Raw genomic sequence first — 22,193 nt, forward strand, 5'->3', positions numbered from 1 at the left:
CAACAAAGGAATGGAAAGATGGAGAGAGGGAGAGAGAGAGAGAGAGAGAGAGAGAGAGTTTTCTCCCATCATCTCAGCTTTTCGAAGGGAATTCAAGTCTTCCCTGATCTAGGTGGTCTCATGGGAAGGACAGGAGTCCTTCTACATTCCCTCTATACCATGCTTGCTTTAGATGACATACATGTTCATGTAAAAATTTGTTTCTTCATTACATATCTACATATCATAGTATTAGGCATAAAAATTTCTGGATGGAGAAAATCAGAATCTATAAGAATAAAATGTTAACAATAGTTATCTTTGAATGGGATAACTGAATCTTCACAACTCCATGGCCCAAACTCTCTGTGGTTTCCAGATTTCCTCTCTGGAGCATATACAGACAGTCCCTAACTTAGGATGGTTTGACTTACAGTATTTTCAATTTATGATGGGTTTATAGGGATGTGACACCATCGTAAGTCCAGGAGCATCTGTACTTCTTTCAAAATATATAAAACAACACATGTTATGTATGAGAGGGTAAAAATCTACAAGAGTCAGGTTAGTGTTTTCAAGGGAAGCTGATGGTTTATTTTAAAAAGTTTATTTTAAAAAACTTCTCCCATTCCAACAGAGCATAATGAGGTGACCTCATCCCTCTTTCTAATGGTCTGTGCCCAAAAGAGACTCCTCTGCCAGCCTTCAGATCCTCATTAACGCTCCCCTCTGGCTATCACAGGCCAAGAGCTCTCCTCAAGTGGCCCAGCTGTCAGAGGCTAAACCTGCAGCCACTGGTAGGTGATTCCAGGAAAGAGAACATCTCCCCACTCTCCCTTCCTCTGCTTCTAATTGGCAATTCTCCCATGTTTCTAAAAGTGACAAAGAGAAATCCATCTCCAGTGAGTAAAACTGAAGTGTTAACAGGGAAGGATCTTCAAAAGGACAAACTTCAGTAAAACACACACACACACACACACACACACACACACACACACACACCCCAGAAGTCTTCTTTAGGCTGACAGTCCAGCTGAAGAGAGTAGAAAATATTTTGTGCAACATACATTCACATACAATCAATAACCATTTTAATTCTGTGGCCTGGATTTGTCACCATCCCAGAGGCATTTGAAAATCTGACCAGGAGTGTAATTCCAAGGAGTCGTATATTTCGTCTGGAACAAACTTTTCTGGTAGACAGCCACTGCCTCTCTTACACTCTCTCCCTGAGATTTTTTTTTCCTTCTCAGAGCTATATTATTCATAACCCTCTCCCCTCCCAAACCCTATACCTTAGAACTTACTGTTTAGGTTTTACTGTCTTAAAATATTCATGTTGGATAAAGCCATGTTTCCATCACATTGTCCAAGAGAGCTAAGCTAATCAAATGTGTCACTGTGCTGACTATATATAACAGACTTTTTCCAGGAAATACCCTATTGTTTTGGATTTAGAAAATTATTTTTACCAAACTACTTTTCTTTTCCTACAAATAGGAATTTAAATGTGTAAACTATATATGTCCCCTTGTGCCAGTCATTCGAACTTTCTAGTTGCTCAAGTTTATTCGCTTTACTTTTTTGGCTTCAGCTCTCAAAGGAGAAAAGAAAGAAAGAAAAAAATGACACTGCTATGCACTGAAAATCTGGGACAAGTACCTAGAAATCTAGGTGACCGGAAGATACAGATAATTAGACACAAGCTCTCTAGCTCAGTTGCGGGGAAATCTGCCTTCGGTGAGAGCAGAGCTGTCCCAGGGGGCAAGATCCTTCTGGTTGAGGATCATTGGGTATCATCAAAGCCTTTATCAGCTTTAAAAACACGTTCTGATCATCAGCGAACCAGATTCTACAAGTAAAAAGCAAGGAATTAACATTTACTGAGTGCCTACTATATGCCAGGCTCCTGATACATGTTCTTATTTTTCCCATTTTACAGATGAGGAAATGGAATTCTAAAGATAGTAACTTTCTTGAAGTCACCTAGCAATGTCACAGCCAGGATGTGATCACAGGTCTGCTATTCTCCTTACATAAAACAAACTTAGTAATCAAAGCCCAGGTGGAGCAGAAACTATATAGGATTTATATATCGTCTAGTTGTCTAGACTGGATTAGCCTCAAATCAATCTAGCAGCTGTGAGCTCTCTCTTACATTGAGAGTACCATGGGAGACAGAGAAAACTCTCAGACTATTGAAAAATGGTCACGGGTTGGGGGAGCTCCTCTGCATTTTTTGTGTTAAATAAAGTATAGGTTATAAGACAAAGTGCATGAGAATTAGAACCATTCCTTTTCTGACACTGTGTGGCTACCTTGGGTATTTTTGGAGAAGTGGTTGTCTTAAGTCAGCCAAACTCTAACTTGTATGTCTAATTTTTAGAATTCATGAACATAGGAACATTAACAGTAACATTAAAGCAAGTACACATTTCAAAGTGCATATTGAAGGAAATAAAAGTTTTCTGATAAAATATTAATTCTACATTAATTTTGCATTACTTTTGATTCCTCACTGCATTAAAATAGTATGGAGAAACAATTTCAAGAGCTAGAGGAAAACATCTTGTACTTTTTGGGTTTTATTTCTAGGTTTATTTCCAGGTTTTGTTAGAAAAGAGCAAAAATTGCCAGCTGTGGTGGCTCACATCTACACTAGCGTTTTGGGAGATGGAGGTGGGAGGATTACTTGGAGCTAGGAGTTCAAGACCAGCCTGGGCAACAAAGTGAGACCCTATCTTTACAAAAAATATGAAAATAAGCTAGGCATGGTGGTGCACACCTATAGTCCCAGCCACTTGGGAGGCTGAGGTGGGAGGATCACTTGAGCCCAGAAGTTTGAGGCTGCAGTGAGCTAGGATCATACCACTGCATTCCAGCCTATGTGACAGAGCAAGAAAAATGCAAAAATCAGATTTTTATTACCTTATACTAGCCACTTATTTACTCATCCAAAAGATATTTATTGAATGCTTACTAAATGACCAGGATTGCTATAGATGCAGAGGATACCAGCATGAACAAAACACTCTACATCCAGGTGCAGGTGGACAGCTGCCAATGAACACGCATTTCTTTCCTCCAGTTGACACTCAGTTTCTTTCCCTAAGGACTTGCCTGGTGGGGAAGGTGATTCTGCCCTCTGTTCTTTGGAACCCTCCCCTCTCCCCTTCTGCTGTCTCTGAGGCCTTGCTCCAGCAGCTACCCCACTTCCCTCCTGGATCCTCATCCCTTTCTGCTTGCTGCGTTCCTTCACCATATAGGTCCTGGTCTTACTCTTGATGCCCACTGGCTCTGTGGCTATCTATCTTTTCCTCTTCACAGCCAGCCTGTGAAGATCAATCTACACTTACTGCCTCTGGCATCTTGGTCCCATTCATTCCTCAAGCTACAGCAATACTGACAGCTCCTTTCACTATGATCACCAAGGCTAAATTGCCTGGCCGCTTCTGACTTATCTTACTAAACCTCTCTGCAGTAGTTGGCATTGCTAACTACTGTCCCCTTGAATTTTCCCTCTCCTGATTTATCTGTCTTTTTTCCCTCCTACCTCTTTGGCCCTTTGTTCTGTCTTTTTGTGGATGCATCTTGTTCTTTTGGTCCCTCTCAAAGTTGGTGTTTCTGAGGGATCAATCCTTGGCTGTCTTATTTTCACATTCTACATGTGCCACTCTTTGGCTGTCACCCACCTCTTACTTCCTTTCCTGCCAAACTTCTTGAAAAGAGTTGCATTTAGCCACTGTCTCCATGTCATCAACATCCATTCAACACCTCGATTCACTGCAATCTGGTTTCTGTTCCCCAAACATGATCAAAATGGATCAAAAACATTCCCTGTTTTTGAACCCAGCAGACACATTTTAATCCTCTTCTCACTAAGTGAAGAATCTGACACTCCTTCCTTCTTTTGGTGCTTTCAACCACCCCCGCCCTTGATTCCATCCCTCGGGCCTCTTCAGACTCCTTTATGCGTTCCTGGCTTATGGGCTCCTGCATCTACTCTCATCTCTCAAATGTTGTGTTCTCAGGATTTTGCCATAATGTCTCATCTCACTGTTGTACATTTACCCTGAATGATTTCATCTACCATTCTGACTTTAAAAATCATCCCTATGTTGAGTACTTCCAAATGTACCTCACAAATCTGGATCTATCTCCCGAACTCCACAGCCATATCACCACCTACTTATCTAATGTGAATGTGCCTCAAATCCCCACAGCTCAGCATGGCTCAAACTTAACTCATCTTTGTTCCCAGATTATCCCTGCTCTTGTGATTCTTCCTTCCCTGAATGGGACCAGCAGTAACTTAGTTGCTCAGGTCTGAATCCTGAGTGTCTGACAATCAGAGGTCATACTTCTCCCCTTGAAACACTTTCTTGACTTGGCTTCCAGGACATACTACATTCTCCTTGTTCTCCTCTACCACACTAGCCTCTCCTCAGCCTGCTTTCCCCTAGTCTCTGAATGTGGCCCATGGCTCAGTTTCATTTTCTTCTCTTTTCTATTTATACCCACTCCACTGTGATCTAATCATACAATGACCTTTAGCGCCATCTATATGAGAAGGACATCCAAATGCATAATTCCACTTTCAGCCTCTCTGTTGAACTCCAGACACATATACTCAGCTACCTATACCAAGCTCTGCTTGGATGTCTAACAGGAAACTCAAATCTACATGACCAAAGCAGAATGCTTTGATTTTCTGCTTCACATCTTCTCTTCCCCAGTTTTCTTCATTTTACCACATGGCACAACCATCCCCCAGTGACTGAGGCCAATAACTAAGGAACCATTCTTGACTCTTTTTTTTTCTTTCCAACTTCCCCTATCCACTCTATGAATGCTAGAAAATCCTATTGGCTTTATCTACTGAATGCATCAAACCATCTCTATCCACATCCACAGCTAGCAAGTGGCTTCAAGTCATCATCATGCACTTAGTGGCCCCCTGACTGTCTAATCACATCCACTTCTACTCCTTAAAGGTCAGTTCTCCACCAGCAGCAATCACAATCTAAAAATACAAATTAGATCACATCGGTCCCCTGCCCAACACAGTCCAATAATTTTTCTAAGAGCAAATCCAAACTCCTTTCCTTGACTTTGCCTTATACAATCTGCCTCATCTTCGTCTTGAATTTAGTCTCTTACTACTAGTAACTTCTTTCACTCTTTCCATTTCTTAAACATGCCATGCTCAAGTTCTTCACCCTTATACTGTCCTCTTTGCTTGGAACTCTCTTCCCCATATCTATGCATATTTTACTCCCACACATTCTAATGGGAGGGTCAGAAAATAAAACCTAAGTATGCCTTAGAAAGGAAGCTTCATGAGGGTAAGAACAGTCTTCTTCATGCTATATGTCTAGTTGCCAATGGGAAAGTATACATAATATATGCTCAAAAAATACTAGCTGAGCCCTGAACAAATAAACATGAATTGATCTTTCTTTTTCACTCACACACCCAATAAGTCACCAAGTCCTTTCTTTTTAGCCACTTAAAACTATTTAGAATCTCTTTACTTGTCCTGCCTGTCTGATCTCATGTGAAAAGAGATCAGATCGTGCAAGGGATCTTTCTAAATTACAAATATCATCATGCTATTTCTACAGTAGAAATGCTCAGAATTAAGTCCAAACTCACGAATATGGCTTATAAGTTAGTCCCTTTGTGACACTGGGTACTTTTTCATCTTCTTTTTTGCTCATTTCCTCCTTCGAACTCCATGCTGTTAGTTATACAAGAGTTGTTAGTTTTAGAGATCTGTTGTACAACATTTGCCTATAGTTAATAGTATTGTATCGGGCACTTGAAATTTATGAGGGTAGAGCTCATGTTAAGGGTTCTTACTGTAATAAAAAAAATTAAATTTAAAAAACACACAAAACACAACCACAGACTCAGTGCTGAAGCCATTCCTTAACACACCATGGTCTTTCTTGACTCCTTTATTCACTTCGTCACCCAGGCTGAAGTGCACCTGGGCTCAAGTGATTCTCCCACCCCAGCCTTCTGAGTAGCTGGGACAACAGGCACATGCCACCATGTCCAGCTAAGTTTTTGTCTTTTTAGAGATGAGATTTTACCCTATACTTTAGAGGACCGTGTAGAACACCTGAGCTCAAGTGGGCCTGCCGCCTCGGCCTCCCAAAGTGCTTTCGAGGGTTACTGGTGAGCCACTGTTATTGGCGGCTCATTTCTTCTTTCTTTCTTTCTCTTTCTTTCTTTGCTTTCTTTCTTTCTTTCTTTCTTTCTTTCTTTCTTTCTTCCTTCCTTCCTTCCTTCCTTCCCTTCCTTCCTTCCTTCCTTCCTTCCTTCCTTCCTTCCTTCCTTCCTTCCTTCCTTCCTTTCTTTCTTTCTTTTTCTTTCTCTTTCTTTCTTTCTCTTTTCTTTCTTTCTCTTTCTTTCTTTTTCTTTTCTTTCTTTCTCTCTCTTTCTCTCTCCCTCCCCTCCTCCTTCCTTCCTTCCTTCCTTCCTTCCTTCCTTCCCTTCCTTCCTTCCTTCCTTCCTTCCTTCCTTTTCCTCCTTCCTCCTCCTCCTCCCTCCTCCTCCTCCTCCTTCTCTCTCTCTCTCTCTCTCTCTCTCTCAGTCTGGCTCTATCACCCCATCACTGGGAGTGTGATGGCATGTCACCGACTTACTGCAACCTCACCTCCCTGGGTTCAAGCCATTATACCTCCAGTCTTCTGGTAGCTTGGATTACAGGCCGCACCACATCCAGCTTTTGTATTTTTATTGAGATGAGGGTTTTATGCATGTGTTGGCCAGGCTGGTCTCAAACTCCTGACCTGAAGAGATTCACCTGCCTTGGACCCCCGAAGTGTTGGGATTACAGGTGTAAGCCACTGCACCTGGCCGCCAGGACTCATTTCTTTGCACATGTTGTTTCCCCTGTTTGGAGTTCTCATGTCCTTTTCCCTTGCCAGAGTTCAGTTTAGCCAATGCTTCCTCCAGGAAGCCCGCTCTGGCTCCCTAAATCCAGATTAGGTGCCCCCTGAGGGGCTCCCGTACATCTCTGTATTACTGAATTGTACTGATTACACTAAAATGCAATTCCTTTCCTTAAGGACAGGAATTTTTCTCTTTTCTGCTCAGTTTTATCTCCTGCAGCTAGGGTGGTGCTTGACACACAGTAGTGATCCTATAAGTATTTTATGAATTCATTCAAAAATATTGATGGAGCACCTTCTGTGTATAGGCACTATTCTACGAAATACAAATTCCAGGTAATAAGAAAATTCCCTGCCCTTACAGAGTTTATAAGAAAAGACAGCCAATTAAGTAAAATTAGTTTTGTCAGTGGTGATAAGAACTATGGAGGAAAATAAAACAGGAGAGAGGGGAGGCAGCATAGGAGCGGGTGTGAGGTTGCAATTTTAAACAGGGTGGTTAGAGAAGAGTTCACTGAAAAGATGACAGTTGAGAAAAGTCTTGAGATGCTCATTGCATCATCTGGCAGATAGTAGATGTTGAATGAATGAATAACCAATGAAGCAATGAATAATTTCTATTACTCTGAACCACTTGGGGAGCTCCACTGTCATTAAGTTAGCTGTACTGTATAAATCTACTTATTGAGATGATTTCTTCACGGGGAATCAAAGGTGAGCGCCCTAGGCAGCTGCTACTCCCTGTCATCGTTCTCTGGCCCAGATGGTGTCACAGCTCCTAAACTACTCACAGATCCCCCTACTTAATGGCCTCAGGAAATGCCCAGTCACGGTCTGTCTTCCTGTTCAGAGGCTCTTGAATTAGAAATGGCCCCAACTCAGAAGATATAAACAAGAGGGAAGAAAGGAAGGAGAGAGACAAAAATAACTCCTGCTATTTTCTCAGATGCTGGGGTTTCTATGCATTCTCATTGTCTGAGTCTTAAAAAGTTTCAATGGCCATAAGACTGTAACCTTCCATCATAAAGCAGCTCACAGGCTTTTACTGATTTATGAAAAAAACCATCTCCTCAAAAGTGTTGCCAATGGAAGCAGGCTTTGCATAGTTTTTCTTTTTCTTATTTTACATGAAAGGACACTTTCCCACTTTAACCATTTATTACAGGTGATTTTTTTACAGTGATAGACTCAAAATGAGCACGGCTGTCAGGAACCAGTCAAGGTACAGAAGTGTTTTCATGTGCATCTATTCAGGCAGAAAGCACCAGGGTGCTCTCCAAGGAGCCCATCTAGGCAGTATTGGGAGAATTGGCACCTTAGTAACCACAAAGAAGGAACATCTCCTGGGCAGGATACTTTTCTCAAACAAGGGAAACACAAGTACGGGTGGGCAGGAGAACCTGCTCTTACACTTATATTTCTGGTTCTATTTGGAGAAGGCTCTCAGATGATCAGTGCCTTTGAACTTGCCTGGAAGGTGGCGCCTCAGTCCATTAGGGCTGCTGTAAAAAAAATACCATAGACTGCGTGGCTTATAAACAATGGAAATTTATTTCCCACAGTTCTGGATGTTGGTGTCTAAGATCAAAGACTTAGACAGCAGATTCTGTCTGGTTGGGACCTGCTCCCCGGTTCATAGACAGCAGTCATTTCTCTGTGTCCTCGCGTGCATGGTAAGGGGAGGGGAGGTCAATGGGGTGTCTTTTATAAGGGCACTAATCCCATTCAGGAGGGCTCCACCCTCATGATCTAGCCAACTCCCAAAGGCTCCACCTCCAAATACCATTATATTGGGGGTTAGGATTTCAATATATGAATTTCGGGAAGACACAAACACTCAATCTATAGCAGGTGGGGAGGATTTAGATATTGCCTCCAACTGTGTTAGTTTTCCATTGCTGCTGCAATAAATGGCCACAAACTTAATGGCTTAAAACAGCACACATTTATCTTACAGTTCTGGAGGTCAGAAGTCCTAAAATCAAGGGGATGGCAGGGTTGTGTTCCTTCTGTAGGCTCTAGGAGAGAATCCCTTTCCCTGCCTTTTTCAGCTTCTAGGGGCTGCCTGCATTCCATGGCTTGTAGCCCCTTTCTCCGTCTTCAAAGCCAGCAATGTGGTGTTTTCAAGTCTCTCCCTGAGTCTGATCTCCACTTCTATTGTTACATCTCCCTCCACTCTGACTCCTGCAAAGGACTTCTCTTCAAAGAACCTTTATGATTACACTGAGGTCACCCACATAATTCAGAATAATCTCACCATAGCAACATTATTAGTTTAATAACATCCACAGAGTCTTTTTTGCCATGTAAAGTAACATATTTACATATTATAGGGATCAGAACATTGACTTCTTTGAAGGGCCATTATTCTGCTTACTGTTCCAGTTATGTTCATGCATAATGAAAGGTGTGCCTTGAAAATAATGGAAAGTTCTTTTAAGGGAAGAAGAAAATTACCACTTATTGAGCAGGATGTGCAGGTGTTTACATATCTAATCTTCTGTAATGCACTGGAATTCACTCATCCGAACATGGCTGTCATTCAAGATAGTCACTCTGGAAGGTTATGGCTGTATTTTAATGAATCTTTCATCACTCAAAAATATATTAACTCTTTGAAATTGCCTCTCAGCACTCATTGGAATATCCTTAATGGAAGCAATTGCTCATGCTTTTTGGGTAGGTTTTATTATTTGGAAAGAACCAAAATGCTGGATTATGCTAGATAATACTTTCTGGATTCAAATGAAGGATAAATTATAAAGAAACTTAAATGACTTAAAACTGGTTCTGAAAGATATTTCAAAAGAGAAATTCTAAATGGTAGCCACATTAGAATAAGTACATACTATTGAAAGATAGCACTTTGAAGAATGATATATTTGCCTATCCAACCTTATCCACCAAATACGCCAGGTAATTTGTCCATTAGTTCTGAGAATTTAAGTAGGAAACTGTGTGTGTGGTATAATACTGGACTACAGAAGTGTTTTACTCTTCACAGATTTAGTGTATAGAAAGAATATCTAAGGAAAAATATGATTTATTATTCATAGCACAAAATGATTTCTTTATTTATAAGAAATTGTCTAGTGTATTTCCCAGTATATTAAAAATAAAATCATTTGCAAAAATATATTTGAAAATATTATTTTGGGAAGCAATTCATTGCAGACAAAGCTTAGCTCCTGGTACTGGGAAAACATGATTCCAAGTAGGATACTACCACACTTGTTTGTACAATTTCCCTTGGTACTTTCACTCTAACACAGAGTGGGCTGGAAGAATTTTGTTCATATCTAGCAGCAGCGGCATTAATCTTTATGAGAGTTCACCTCCATTGATTGGTAATGGTCTTACCTGATATAACACCACAATCGGTCAGTGGCAAAGCTAATTGGAATGCGGGTTTCCTAACCTTGTCCTTGTCTCCAGCAAATTCTTTCACTTAGATTACTTTGCATGCAACTGAAATTCACCATTCCTCTTAAATTTGTTGACCAAGAGTAAGAGTGTATGAGAGGATGGGATGGTTAGGCAAAATGTATCTTCTTTATGTATTTTCCTTAAATTGGACTGATGGAAAGGACAGATGAAGTGGAAAATATGTGAGTAACAGGAGCTGGCAATTATTGAGCATCTATTATGTGCTGGAGACATTGCTAAGATAATAGGTGTCCCAGCTTGGCCATCTGACTGTCATATGGATCTCAGGCAAGCTTGAGGGCTTCAGGAGACCAGTGGGGACACTGTTAAAAGTTACTTAGTAGGAAGGACTGAGGAATTTCACCAGGGAGGGAGTTAGAGACTGCATTAGGAGCTGATGGCAGGATAAGAATAATAGAATGTTTTTTTGTTGGTTGCATCATTTTTGCCTTAGTGGACTATCAAATACAATGTTACATTTGCATACCATGATCACACCAGGGGAAAGGATTTTTATTCTCATTTATAGGTGAGAAAATTCATGCTCAAAGAGAGAAAACAAACATGTAAGGGCACCTCATTGATTTAAAACCTGTCTATGTGCACCATTGGAGCTGAAAATCACCAGAGAACCAAGTGGCCTGCTTTATCGTCAGATTCATGTTGTCAGTAAAACCTAGGTTTACAGATCCTGTTCAGGTGTCACCTCTGGAGTCCTTTCTGTCATGGGGTAGAGCCAGTCACTCCTCTGTAGTTCCATGGCATTTCGTATGGAGCTCCATTTTACTACATTTCACACTGCATTGTAATTCATTTACTGATCTATCTTCCAGCAAAATAGGCATAAAAGTTTGGAAATTTAATTTCCCCTGTTAAATCATGCTCCATACAGCCATCTACCTGTAAAACTGAGCCATGAGGAAAAAGGGGGCCGGTCCTTTATAGAACAAAGAGGTCATGATCAGCTTTAAAACCGAAAGCTACCTTTCTTGACTTCTTTAGCAAGGAAGCATCCTGGAAATCAGGGTCCTGGAGAAACAAGGGATTCTAAATTCTGAAATTCTCCTTCCAACAAATCAAGAATCCATACTGCCAACCATAACAGAGTTTCTTCCAGAATGTGAAAGGTTGCCTCTTTCTCCCTCGAGGCTGAACCGGGCCTGGTATCCCTGGAAGGAGGATGGAAGATGAGATGGGAGACAAGGAAGTCCATGCAAGAGAGAGAGAGGGAGGGAGAGCTTGTCCCTCCCTCCCATCCACTGATTGTGCAAAGAGGAAAGGAAACCGACAAGGGAGAAACAAGTGTTAAGTCGTATGTGCCCAAGATGTGCCCTCTCTGAAGTCCCAGAGGATAGAAGGAATGCTAGATAGTTTGAAGGGAAACCCCCCGCCAAAACACACACACACACACACACACACACACACAAAAAGCATCAGGTTTTTTTTGGGGGGGGGGGGGGCCCAAGCCCCACACCAAGCTGAGGAAGCTACATTGGAGAAAAACTGGAGTAATGTGCGCTTAGCAGAGCACTAAAGGTGCCGGAATTCTCCTTAGCTCCTGTGTTGCTGGAAGATGTTTAGACATCTGTGTGCCTTGCCTGAGAAGGTGTGCAGGCTGGGAGGTGGGGAACAGTCTATGTTGCAGGAATCACAAGGTTGGAAACCAAGTGCATTCACATCTGGAGGTTCACTTTATCAATGAGAATCAAGTGTAAGTGGGAGCAGTCCACCAGAAGACAGAGACAACTGCTGGGAGGAGAGAGCAGCAGAGGCCAGCAGAACGCCAGACAGTAGCTCCGTGTCCAGCACAGCAGGTGCACATCCAACTACTAGCCAGCTGCCCCTAGGGACATTAGGCACAGGACCAACATCAGGCCACAAGGTCACACAAACCTCCTAGAAATCCACAGACCATCTCAGAAATGAGTGTGGGGGTTGTGATGTCTGAGAGGCTGAGCATTTGTCCAAAAGCAAACGAATTATCTAAAGAGAGTTTTTAAACTGGAAGGGATTGGCAAGTTTTACATTTAGTCAGTCTTTTCCCTCCACCTACTGCTACTTAGCCAGCTGGAGGGTGTTGGGAGGAAGGTTCACTATAAAGATTAGATCTATATTATTATAGAATATAAAGAAAGTACAGTTTTTTGAACATCCAAGTGTAGCATGAATGAATCTGCATCCATTCTATGCCTATAATACTTAAAGCTTCTTCAGAGAAGGGATCATTTTTTAGTCATCTTTACACTTCCAGACTGTAGCAGAATACTGAAAAGGTGTTTAGTGTTCCATACCCATGTCCTGTGTCAATAAATGCACTTACTGGTGATAAAACTACTAGAGGTCACTTGTGTTGCCTTGCCCAATAACTGGCCTTTAGAAATTCATCCTTTCATTCATTGACTTGTTTTCAAATGTTTGATATATTTTTATCATCTATCACATACATGATACTGTGAAGGAAACAAAGATGAATTGTTTCTGCATTTATTCAAACACTAGGAATTGATTCAGTGCTTATTAAGTTCCAAGTACACAGGTCCCACTTTCAAGGATTTTTACAAACTTGAAAGAGAAAATATATAAATAAACAATTATCATATAAAGTAGAAAGTGACAGTTCCTATAAGAAAACTGAAGATGAAGAAATGAATAAAGAGTTCAGACAGGATCAAATACAATGTCTTCTAATCTTGCAAACATGGCTGTTACAGAATGTAGTTGAAGGAAAGGGAGAGAGATACGTCCCTTGCTTTCTGATGGCTTTGCCAAAGTTACTACCCTTTCCCTAGAAATTTCTGAATAAATCACTCCTTAATCTGCATGTAATTTAAAATGAGTATCAATGTGACTGCAAAACTGCCATAAGCTTCTGATCTCTGCCTATGGGGTAGCGCCACTCTACAGGAACAGTCAGAGAGCTGTAACACTGCCAGAGCTGTAACACTGCTGCTTCAATAAAGCCATTTTCTTCTACCTCTGGCTTGCCGTTGAATTCTTTCCTGGGCAAAGCCAAGAACCCTGTGGGCTAAGCCCCACTTTGGGGCTCACCCGTCCTACATCACCTTCTGTGGTAGGCAGTCGTGGAGAATGCATTTAACGATGGTGCAGGAATGGGCATAGTAATGGAATTAAAGAGAGATTGACAATAGCTCTACTGTGTTCCTCTGATGATATGCAGGTGTTTATGTCCCATATCAGGAAAAAAGTCTGACACAAGCTGTGCAGCACCCAACCAAATAGCTAGATTTGAACTGCTACATATTTAAGTTATTTTCACAGTCATGGCAATAGAAAGTCTGGAGCTAAGAAATCTGAAAGAGATTTGGAATATCATGTTTCCTCTGGGGGCAAGAACTTGTCTGGTTTTAAAAGCTTTGCCTTTTAATGTACCTTAAGAATAGCATTTGAATAGTCATTAAACTTCCACCGTCCTGCATCAGGGACAGATAAAAACAGTGAAAATATAGCCTTAAGAGCTGAGCTTATAGTCATAAACCCTAGCTCCTGGGACCCGTTTCTAATGTAAATAGGCAAGCTTTCTCTCTGGCTCATCCACAGAGGTCAACATTTAAGTTGGCTACAAACTTCAGAAGTCTGCTTAGTGACTTTCTCTCATCTGTCATACTTCTTGACTATGGAACCACACTTATGTGAAACCTGAGGGTGGAAGGTGTTTCTCCTGTGTCTCCGTGGAGCTGACTGCAGACGTTTATCATCACGCTTACTCTACTGTATTCCAAGTGTTACTATAGCTGTCTGTTGCCTCATAGCAGAGCTCAGGTCTGATCAAGGGTTGTGTCCCTAGCATTTAGCTAAGGCATTTTTTTTTGTAGAGTTGGGGTCCTGCTATGTTGCCCAGGCTTTCCCCAAACTCTTGGGCTCAAGCAATCCTCCTGCCTGAGCCTCCCAAAGTGCTGGGATTGCAGGCATGAGCCACCGTGCCTGGTCTAGGGCATTTCTTAATCAATAAAGTAATATATATGCCAAATCTACTCATATGGCTTAAACTTGAGATTCTAGACATATGAAAAAGTACAAATGACTTGGCCTTTCTCTGTATTTGATACAACTTAACCTACGGAAATTCAGAAAGAGTGAACTCAGAAAGGCCTGAGAGTTACATAAAGTGATGAGACTAACTGTTGCATGCATATGTTTTATACGCCCTGTGGAATTAGTCTCAAGGTTGGCTATCACGCTGCACATTAGGGAGACTGGCATTTGTTTTGTATTAATCTCTACTAACATGCCCACGTCAGAGGAGTGGTGCAGAAAAGAAAATAATCAGTGTTGGAAGGATTACCTCCTTGTCCTTCACTCTTGATGGAAACTGCTTAAAGAATCTGAAGAGCTGTGAAATATGCACTGTGTGAAGGAGGGCATAAGGTGTCAGAGGCTCAGACCCCTCAGCATGGTTAGCAAGGATACGGGAAATTGTTCCCAACGTGAGTGAATTTTAATTACCAAACTATCATGTTTGAAGAGATACACTTTCTTCTTATTTCACAGAAACACTAGTTTAATCTGTTTGCATTTGAGTCTGTATGCCTGAAAAAAGATGAATAATCTTTGGATAAGAAGTCATACAGCTAGTATTTCTACTGTAATGGTTCATATAGCACAGTTATAAAAATAGCATAGCTTTGAAAATATATCCAAATGTCATTGCTAATCTCTCTCAAAGTCACAGCACAATCTATTCATTCTCCACAAGTCAAGATACACCAGCCTACAAATGCATCTTTAGAATAAAATCCTTATAAATCCAACATGATAATGCTACCATCTCTCTTTTTACTTTCTAATAAGGAAAACAGCTAGATTTCTTCACTTCAATATCTTTCTTTCATCATCTTTTTCCTGCATAAATGTTATCATTTTTGTCAGTGTTAACTTTTTTTTGCTTCAGATTATAAAGCAAAGTTAGAAATATTTTCCCCAAAAGATATTCAACATAACTAGCCATTCTGCAAATACAAATTAAAACCACAGTGAAATATTACTACATGGCTTTTAAGTTGCCAGAAACAAAAAATAATGGTAACACCAAATACTGGTGAGGATGGAGAACCAATAGACGCCTCATACATTGCTGGTGGGAATGTAAAATGGTACAGCTGCTAAGGGAATTAGCTTGACAGCTTCTAAAAGTAAATATGCACTTACCATATGACCCAGCTATTGCACTTTTGTGCATTTATCGCAGAGAAATGAATACTTTATTGACACAAAAACCTGCACATGAATGTTCACAGCAACTTTATTTATAAAAGCCTAAAGGTGGACACAACACAAATGTCTTTCAACAGGTAAATGGTTAAACAAACTCTGGTTTATTCATACCATAAGAACAAACTATTGATACATGAAACAATTTAGAGGGATTTAAGGACACTATGCTTAGTGAAAAAAGTCGATCTCAAAAGGTTAAATACTGTATAATTTGGTTTTTATATAGCATTCTCTAGCTGACGGAATTGTATAGATGAAGAACAGATTAGTGGTTGCCAGTGACAGAGATGAGGGTGATGGGCTTCATAGGGGTAGCTCCAAGGGATTTCCTTTGTGGTGATGGGACAATTCTGTACCTGATTGTAGTGGTGGTTACATGAACCTATACATGGGACCAAAGTGCATAGAACTACACACACACACACACACACACACACACACACACGTGAAGGTAAAAATGTATGAAAAGTGAAATAGTTCTACAGTCAATATCCTGGATCTGTCATTATTCTAAGTAATAGAAAATGTCACCATTGGGGAAAGTTGTGTGAAGACTTCAAAGGATCTTATATTTTTACAGTGATTATAGATTTATAGGAAATTGCAACAATATTTCTTCAGTGATTATAGATTCACAGGAAATTGCAGCTCTCTCTCTCTCTATATATATATATATATAAATAAAAGGAAAATATATACATATATTTTCCTCTCAAGCTTCATGTATCCATTGTTTGTGACATTTGTGCAGAAACTGAAAGGGCAAGGGGATAGAGCAGGGAGTGACTCTTTATGCCTTTTTGTTTACATCTCTGTTTTTGAGAGAATCTGAGAACAAGAGCATTTGGTGCTCTACCAGTTATTAATGAAATCTCTCTTGTTAAAACAAATGTGCTTGGGTCACATCCTATCATTTGTTTCCTAAGAAAAATATAGGTTTTCTTTTACCTACAACATTAAGTCATCCTGGCATCGAAGACCTTCTACAATATGGCCCAGCTTAACTCTTGGCTCTCGCTTCCTCTATTCCTTTTTGAGTACCTATTGCTTCAATCTGTTCACATACCAGCCACAATGGTCTTTGAAACTCAAATCTGTCACATTACCTTGCAGATTAAAAATTTTGCAGTGGCTTCTGGTGGTACTAGCCTAAGGATCTAAACACTTGACCTGGCCACCCAGATCTGTGGGGGCTGACCCCTGCCTCTTTGTCTCACCATCTTGTGCCACTCTTCTCTTTGGTGTTTTTGCCCAGACACGTGACCCTGCTTGGACCCTCATCCTTGCCATGGTCCATCCCAACATAGGGGCTTGAACACGCTGTCTGCTTAGCCTGGATCTCTTTCCCTTCCAACTAATCTACTCAGTTCCACCATCAGTTAGTTCTTCAGGAAGATCTTCCCCAACCTTCCAGTTTGGATTAGATTGCTTTGACAAACATTCCCAGATAACTGTGTTGATTTCCTTCAGAATGTTTATTCTTGATTATATCTTCATTCGTTTGGTTATTTGATTAAAAGTTGCCTTTCCCACTTGACTGGAAGCTCTGTGAGAATATGTACAGGATTTATTTTTGCGTACAAGTGTATTCACCACCTAATAGTGTCTTGAACACGAAGTATTCAGTAATTACTTTTGAAGTGACTGTATTAATCAGATAAAAATAATTGTTCTCCAATCATATTCCTTGAGTTTTAGGCCCCCAGACTTCTGTCATGAGGTGTGTTTCATATGCAAAGTTATACCCACATTTTATCCTCTCTACATTTTATCCAATCTCAGAGACCCATCTGAATGGACACTTTCTTGACTTTTCATACAACTATCATCTCTGCCTCCTTTGAAAATCATGGCACTTAAGTGTCTGCTCTCTTGCCACACTTGGTGTTGCTATCATTAAGCTGTGCCTCTTATCCCCTTTAGAAGTTCATAAGCTCCAGTAGGACAAGGCTGATTCATTTCTCTTTATATCACCTGCAGTAACTAGTGCATTTCTCAGATGCTAAATAAACGTGTCTTCTTTATGGATTAATATAAGTAAAACACATATTATGTGTTCAATTAATGTTTATAGAAACAAGGGAAAATTGTTTTAGGTACTTGTCAGTTCCACCAATCTGTAGTGAATAAAAGATTGGTGGAACTGACTAAACAGCACTATAAATAGGGCTCACAGAGGAAATGCCTTCTGTTCTGATCACTTATTATTTAATAGATTTATTTGTTATAGGTGGCAAAGCAGTTCTAGAACTGTTAGACTCAACTTGCCTTTTTACTTCCCTGTTTCTTGCTCAGTAAATTACAGTGAAGACTAATTGACATTTCACTGAAATAATTTTTCTTACTACAGAATTAAAATAAACCTTTTCATAGAATGCAGCATTAAATAGGGTGCCAAATGGCTAACTTGAGAAAGATGGCAGGCTGGATATAGTGTCAGGTGTAGAACATAGGTTTGAACTAAATACCTGAGGATCAGGGGACCAGCTATTAAGAATGAATTGTCACTGTTCACAGGCAAAACACACTTGAAAAAACTTAAAAAAAAAAAAAAAAACTCACTGAACTTAAACAATTTGTTGTAATTTTTTCAATGCTCAACAGAAAAGTAAACCAAACAAACACCAACTATGGTTCCCCCTTAGGTCCTTCAATACGTCTTGACTCTGGGCTAATGGGTCCAGTTTTGGTGTGAAGACAACATTCCTCCCTCCCTTTCCACAGCTACCTCTATGAACATTCTGGGGGCTTCTAAATTTAGATAAAGGACCCTTGGGAGTTCCTGTGCTCCAAAATACTGGAAATCAATGTATACAATTAACTTCTTTAAACATTTATTGAGTATCTAGTATGTGCTGGGGTTTCCTCTAGGTACTAGAGATTCAAAGGTGAACAAGAAATTATCCTTGCTATGAAAGAGCACAGTTTGGTGGAGTAGATGGGAATATGCAAATGTCCTTCTTAGGTAAAAGACTGCAAATAGAGCTAAAAAGCAAAACACCTCGGAAGACAAAAGAGAGAGAGACTTGTTCTGATTGTGGGGTTTGTTGATGGGAGGTGGGAGCTACACTGGGTGTAGAGACATTGTGGTTCTTCCTCCTGCATCCATCTGTCTCACCTCTCCCTTAATGGGTGACAGATATGTGACTGGATGGCATTGATCCCACCCTGACTCTATCAGTGGGTACTGTTCACTCAAAATGCCAGGAGTACTTCTATTGAGAAACATTCAGCTAAACCAGTGAGAGAAATCTCATCCTCTATTGATTCAGCTACTCCAGGTCTAAGCCAATTAACTCACAACATTCCTCTTGGCCATTAGTGTGGCCTAATCAGAATACAATGTCAGACTTTTATTCAATGGTTGTGGGCAAGCATCTTTTCTGTCTCTCATTGGATATGAAGGAAGAAGGACATGTATCCCCAATTTGTGCTCAAACCCATCTCATGACCATGAGAGAAGCCTGCTTTAATATACTAGCAGAAGGGATAGTAGAGGGGAAACATGGGAAAAACGAAAAACAAAAATGAGCCCCTGATGACATTATTTGGCCAACTATCCTGAACATCATCCTTTTTCTAGATGTTTCAGTTATGAGAATCAATAAATTCCCTTTATTATTATTATATTATTATTATTATTACTATTATTTAAGAGATGGGATCTTACTATATTGCCCAGAACAGCCTTGAATTCCTGGCCTCAAGCAATCCTCTGGCCTCAACCTCCCCAGTAACTGGGCAGCTGGGACTACAGAGGTGCACAACTGTATGCTCAGCTTAAATTTCTTTATTTCAAAAGACAGTTTCCACCGGGCTTTCCCTTATTTATAATTTGAAAGCATCCTAAGGTACAGAGGACCTTGAAATAAATAGGACTTCAATGGGTAGGGGATGGAGGCGGAAAGGATATTCCAAGTAATAGAAACACCTTGAGCAGGGCATTAATTTAAAAAATGTAGCAAATTGTGTGTGTGTTTAAGAGAGAGAAACCTAGGTGTTTATGGGACATCTATAGTGGGAAATATTCTTATACCATTTCTAAGATGAGAAAGGGAAAGGGGAGGTGGAAAGAAAGAAGCAATGTTTTTTTCTAGTGACAACTTCAGATTGCACTGAATAATGAATGCTGATATACATAAACTGCCAATAATTTTTATTGCCATAATTTTTTCCAGTGTATTAGTATTTATCATAAAAATAAGATTTCAAAATTAAATGAGTGGTAAATTCACCAATTTTATGAAACTCATTTCATTTGTACACAGCATACCAAATTACTGGTGCTGTGTACAATAACAATTACATAGTTATGACATATCTAAAAGGTTTTTCCATTTTAAAGCTTTATTGTATGGAGAGGTGAATATGAAGGACATTATAACTATTGCTGTTAAAGAAGACATACAGGCTGGGCGCATGGCTCATGCCTGTAGTCCCAGCACTTTGGTAGGCTGAGGTGGGTGGATCTCTTGAGCTCAGGAGTTCGAGACAAGCCTGGGCAACATGGGGAAATCTCACCTCTAGAAAAACTACAAAAATTAGCCAGGAGTGTTAGCAACTTGTTGCTGAGGCCAGAGGATCGCTTGAGCCCAGGAAGTTGAGGCAGCAGTGAGGCATGTTTCTGCCACTGCACTCCAGCCTGGGTATAAAAGTGAGACAAAGGAAAAAAAAAGTTGTGCACTGAATTATTCTCCCTCTGGAATGTGCAGCCGTTGTGTGTGTGTGTGTGTGTGTGTGTGTGTGTTTTCTTAGAATTCATGAGGTCTTACACAAAATAAAGAAACTGTAATTGGGGAAGTCCTAGGTGATGGCTTAATCATATTTATAATTGGTGCGTTTATGTCTAAATGCTAATTTATGCATGATGCCATACCAGGTAGATTTATAAATTAATTTTAAAAAGTCATAGTCCTTGCTTTCAAGATCCTTAAAAATGTCCTAACAGCATTGACAATGTATAGAGAATAGAGAGTATGAGTATCCCCAAATATATTTTTTAACAAAAAGAAATGTAATATATTGTGCATGGGGGCATTTTGAGTCTCCTTTTCATCTTGGAAAAGATGAAAAAGAAACAAGAAGGCCAACTTTAGGGAGAGCAGGGCTCTAAAAGTTGGAGAAGAGAAAGTTCTAAAAGGGAGAGAAAGGATTTCATACAAGGAAATGTTTTTAAAAGGCAAGTGCCAAGAATGCACTCCTTCTGGAGTCTCATGGGGCATCTTGCTACTGCCTTGTATCTCTTCCAACATCAGTCTAAAAGTCACAGGATGCTAAGGATTAAAGTGGCCAGACAGGCTCAGGTCTCCCTTACCGGTTATCCATTTTCTTAAATATGCACCTTACTAGGAATCTGATCGCACAAAAGCTCTTGGAACACAACGTGCGTATGGAAGTGGTCCTGGAAAAATGCTACCATTAATTACTTTCATTTCAAGCTATCTTTGAAGTTCATATGAAAATCAGATGGTAGGAGAACTAAGTCAGGTTTAGATAGTTTCCCACCCACTGTATTTCATCTAAATTTTTTCAAGTGCTTTGCTGCTTATTTGTTTCTCCATTTTTGTTATTGCTGTTCATAAGCAAATAGACAAGATGGCAAGAAGTATCAAAGCTAAACTAAATCTAGTATAAGAACAATGTTTTGTTTTGTGTTTTATCCTAGAGCTTTGCAATGGTATGGAATTAATAATATTGTCATATAAAAAGAAGTGAAGATGAAACAAAAATAGTTAAGTTTATCATTTACAGTGCAATGAGGAATATATATGTCTGTCAAAAATTGTGAAAAGCAAAGGTAAACTTGCAATTCTGTGTGTGTGTGTGTGTGTGTGTTCATGTGTGTGAGAAAGAGAAGGAGAGGGAAGAAGGGAGAGAGGAACACAGTAGCTATCTTCAGGCATAACACATTTTAAGAATTGAATTCTTGTCCCTTTAGGAAAAATCCTGTCCCTTCAGGTTGCAAATTTTACACATTAAAAAAGCTAAAAGAAAAGATTATTAAGCAGTTCGATTATTTAATCAAAGTCTATTAACATTCTAAAAAGTTATAAGTTGTGATTAAAATTGATGTTTTTATATTTATTAATAATTCTCCTAACATAAGATTAGTTGACAGCATTCAAAGACACAGATTTTTTTACATTGTCAATAGTAATTGTAATATATTCAAAACAAAGGGATAAAAGATGTCCAATTACACTTAAATTAAAAAAATTATAAGACATATAAATAAAGTTCAAGTTAATTTTTATACAACCAGTTTCCCTCTTGTTGCAAAACTTACAGACTTATAGTATACAGAATCTGTATAGTACAGTCTGTATACTATAGTGTAGTATACAGATAGTAACTTATAGTATACAGATTCTCAAGGACTAAACTGAAAGTAAACTACATGTGGATAGAGGAAGTTGAGAAGGAAAGAAGAACCATTGGTACCTGGATACTAGTCAGCGTTGTGTATTGGTAAGCCTTGACCACCAGGTAATTTGCTTCCAGGTCTATGAGTCCCAAAATCATGTACTTCCACCATCTTCGTCGTAAAATTGCCAGGAGGTTTTCTTCTCCTGTGTTACAAAGTTAAGAAGAAATGGGTTAGGTTCCTGAAACAGACTAAATTGTATATTTAGAAGAATTCTAATATGTTGCAAC

General features: G+C 39.8%; 1 protein-coding gene across 2 annotated transcripts in view; it reads right to left on the bottom strand.

Annotated features, from left to right (window-relative positions):
• Positions 1 to 22,193, bottom strand: part of SLC35F1 (solute carrier family 35 member F1) — a 398,228-nt gene that overhangs the window by 54,584 nt on the left and 321,451 nt on the right. For both annotated transcript variants that reach the window (XM_003898255.5, XM_017958371.3), the window contains exon 3: positions 21,981 to 22,108. In XM_003898255.5, coding sequence (XP_003898304.1) covers positions 21,981 to 22,108 — 128 coding nt within the window. The remainder of the gene's footprint in view (positions 1 to 21,980; positions 22,109 to 22,193) is intronic.

This window comes from Papio anubis, chromosome 6, assembly GCF_008728515.1.
Source record: "Papio anubis isolate 15944 chromosome 6, Panubis1.0, whole genome shotgun sequence".
In the NCBI taxonomy this organism is placed as follows: domain Eukaryota; kingdom Metazoa; phylum Chordata; class Mammalia; order Primates; family Cercopithecidae; genus Papio; species Papio anubis.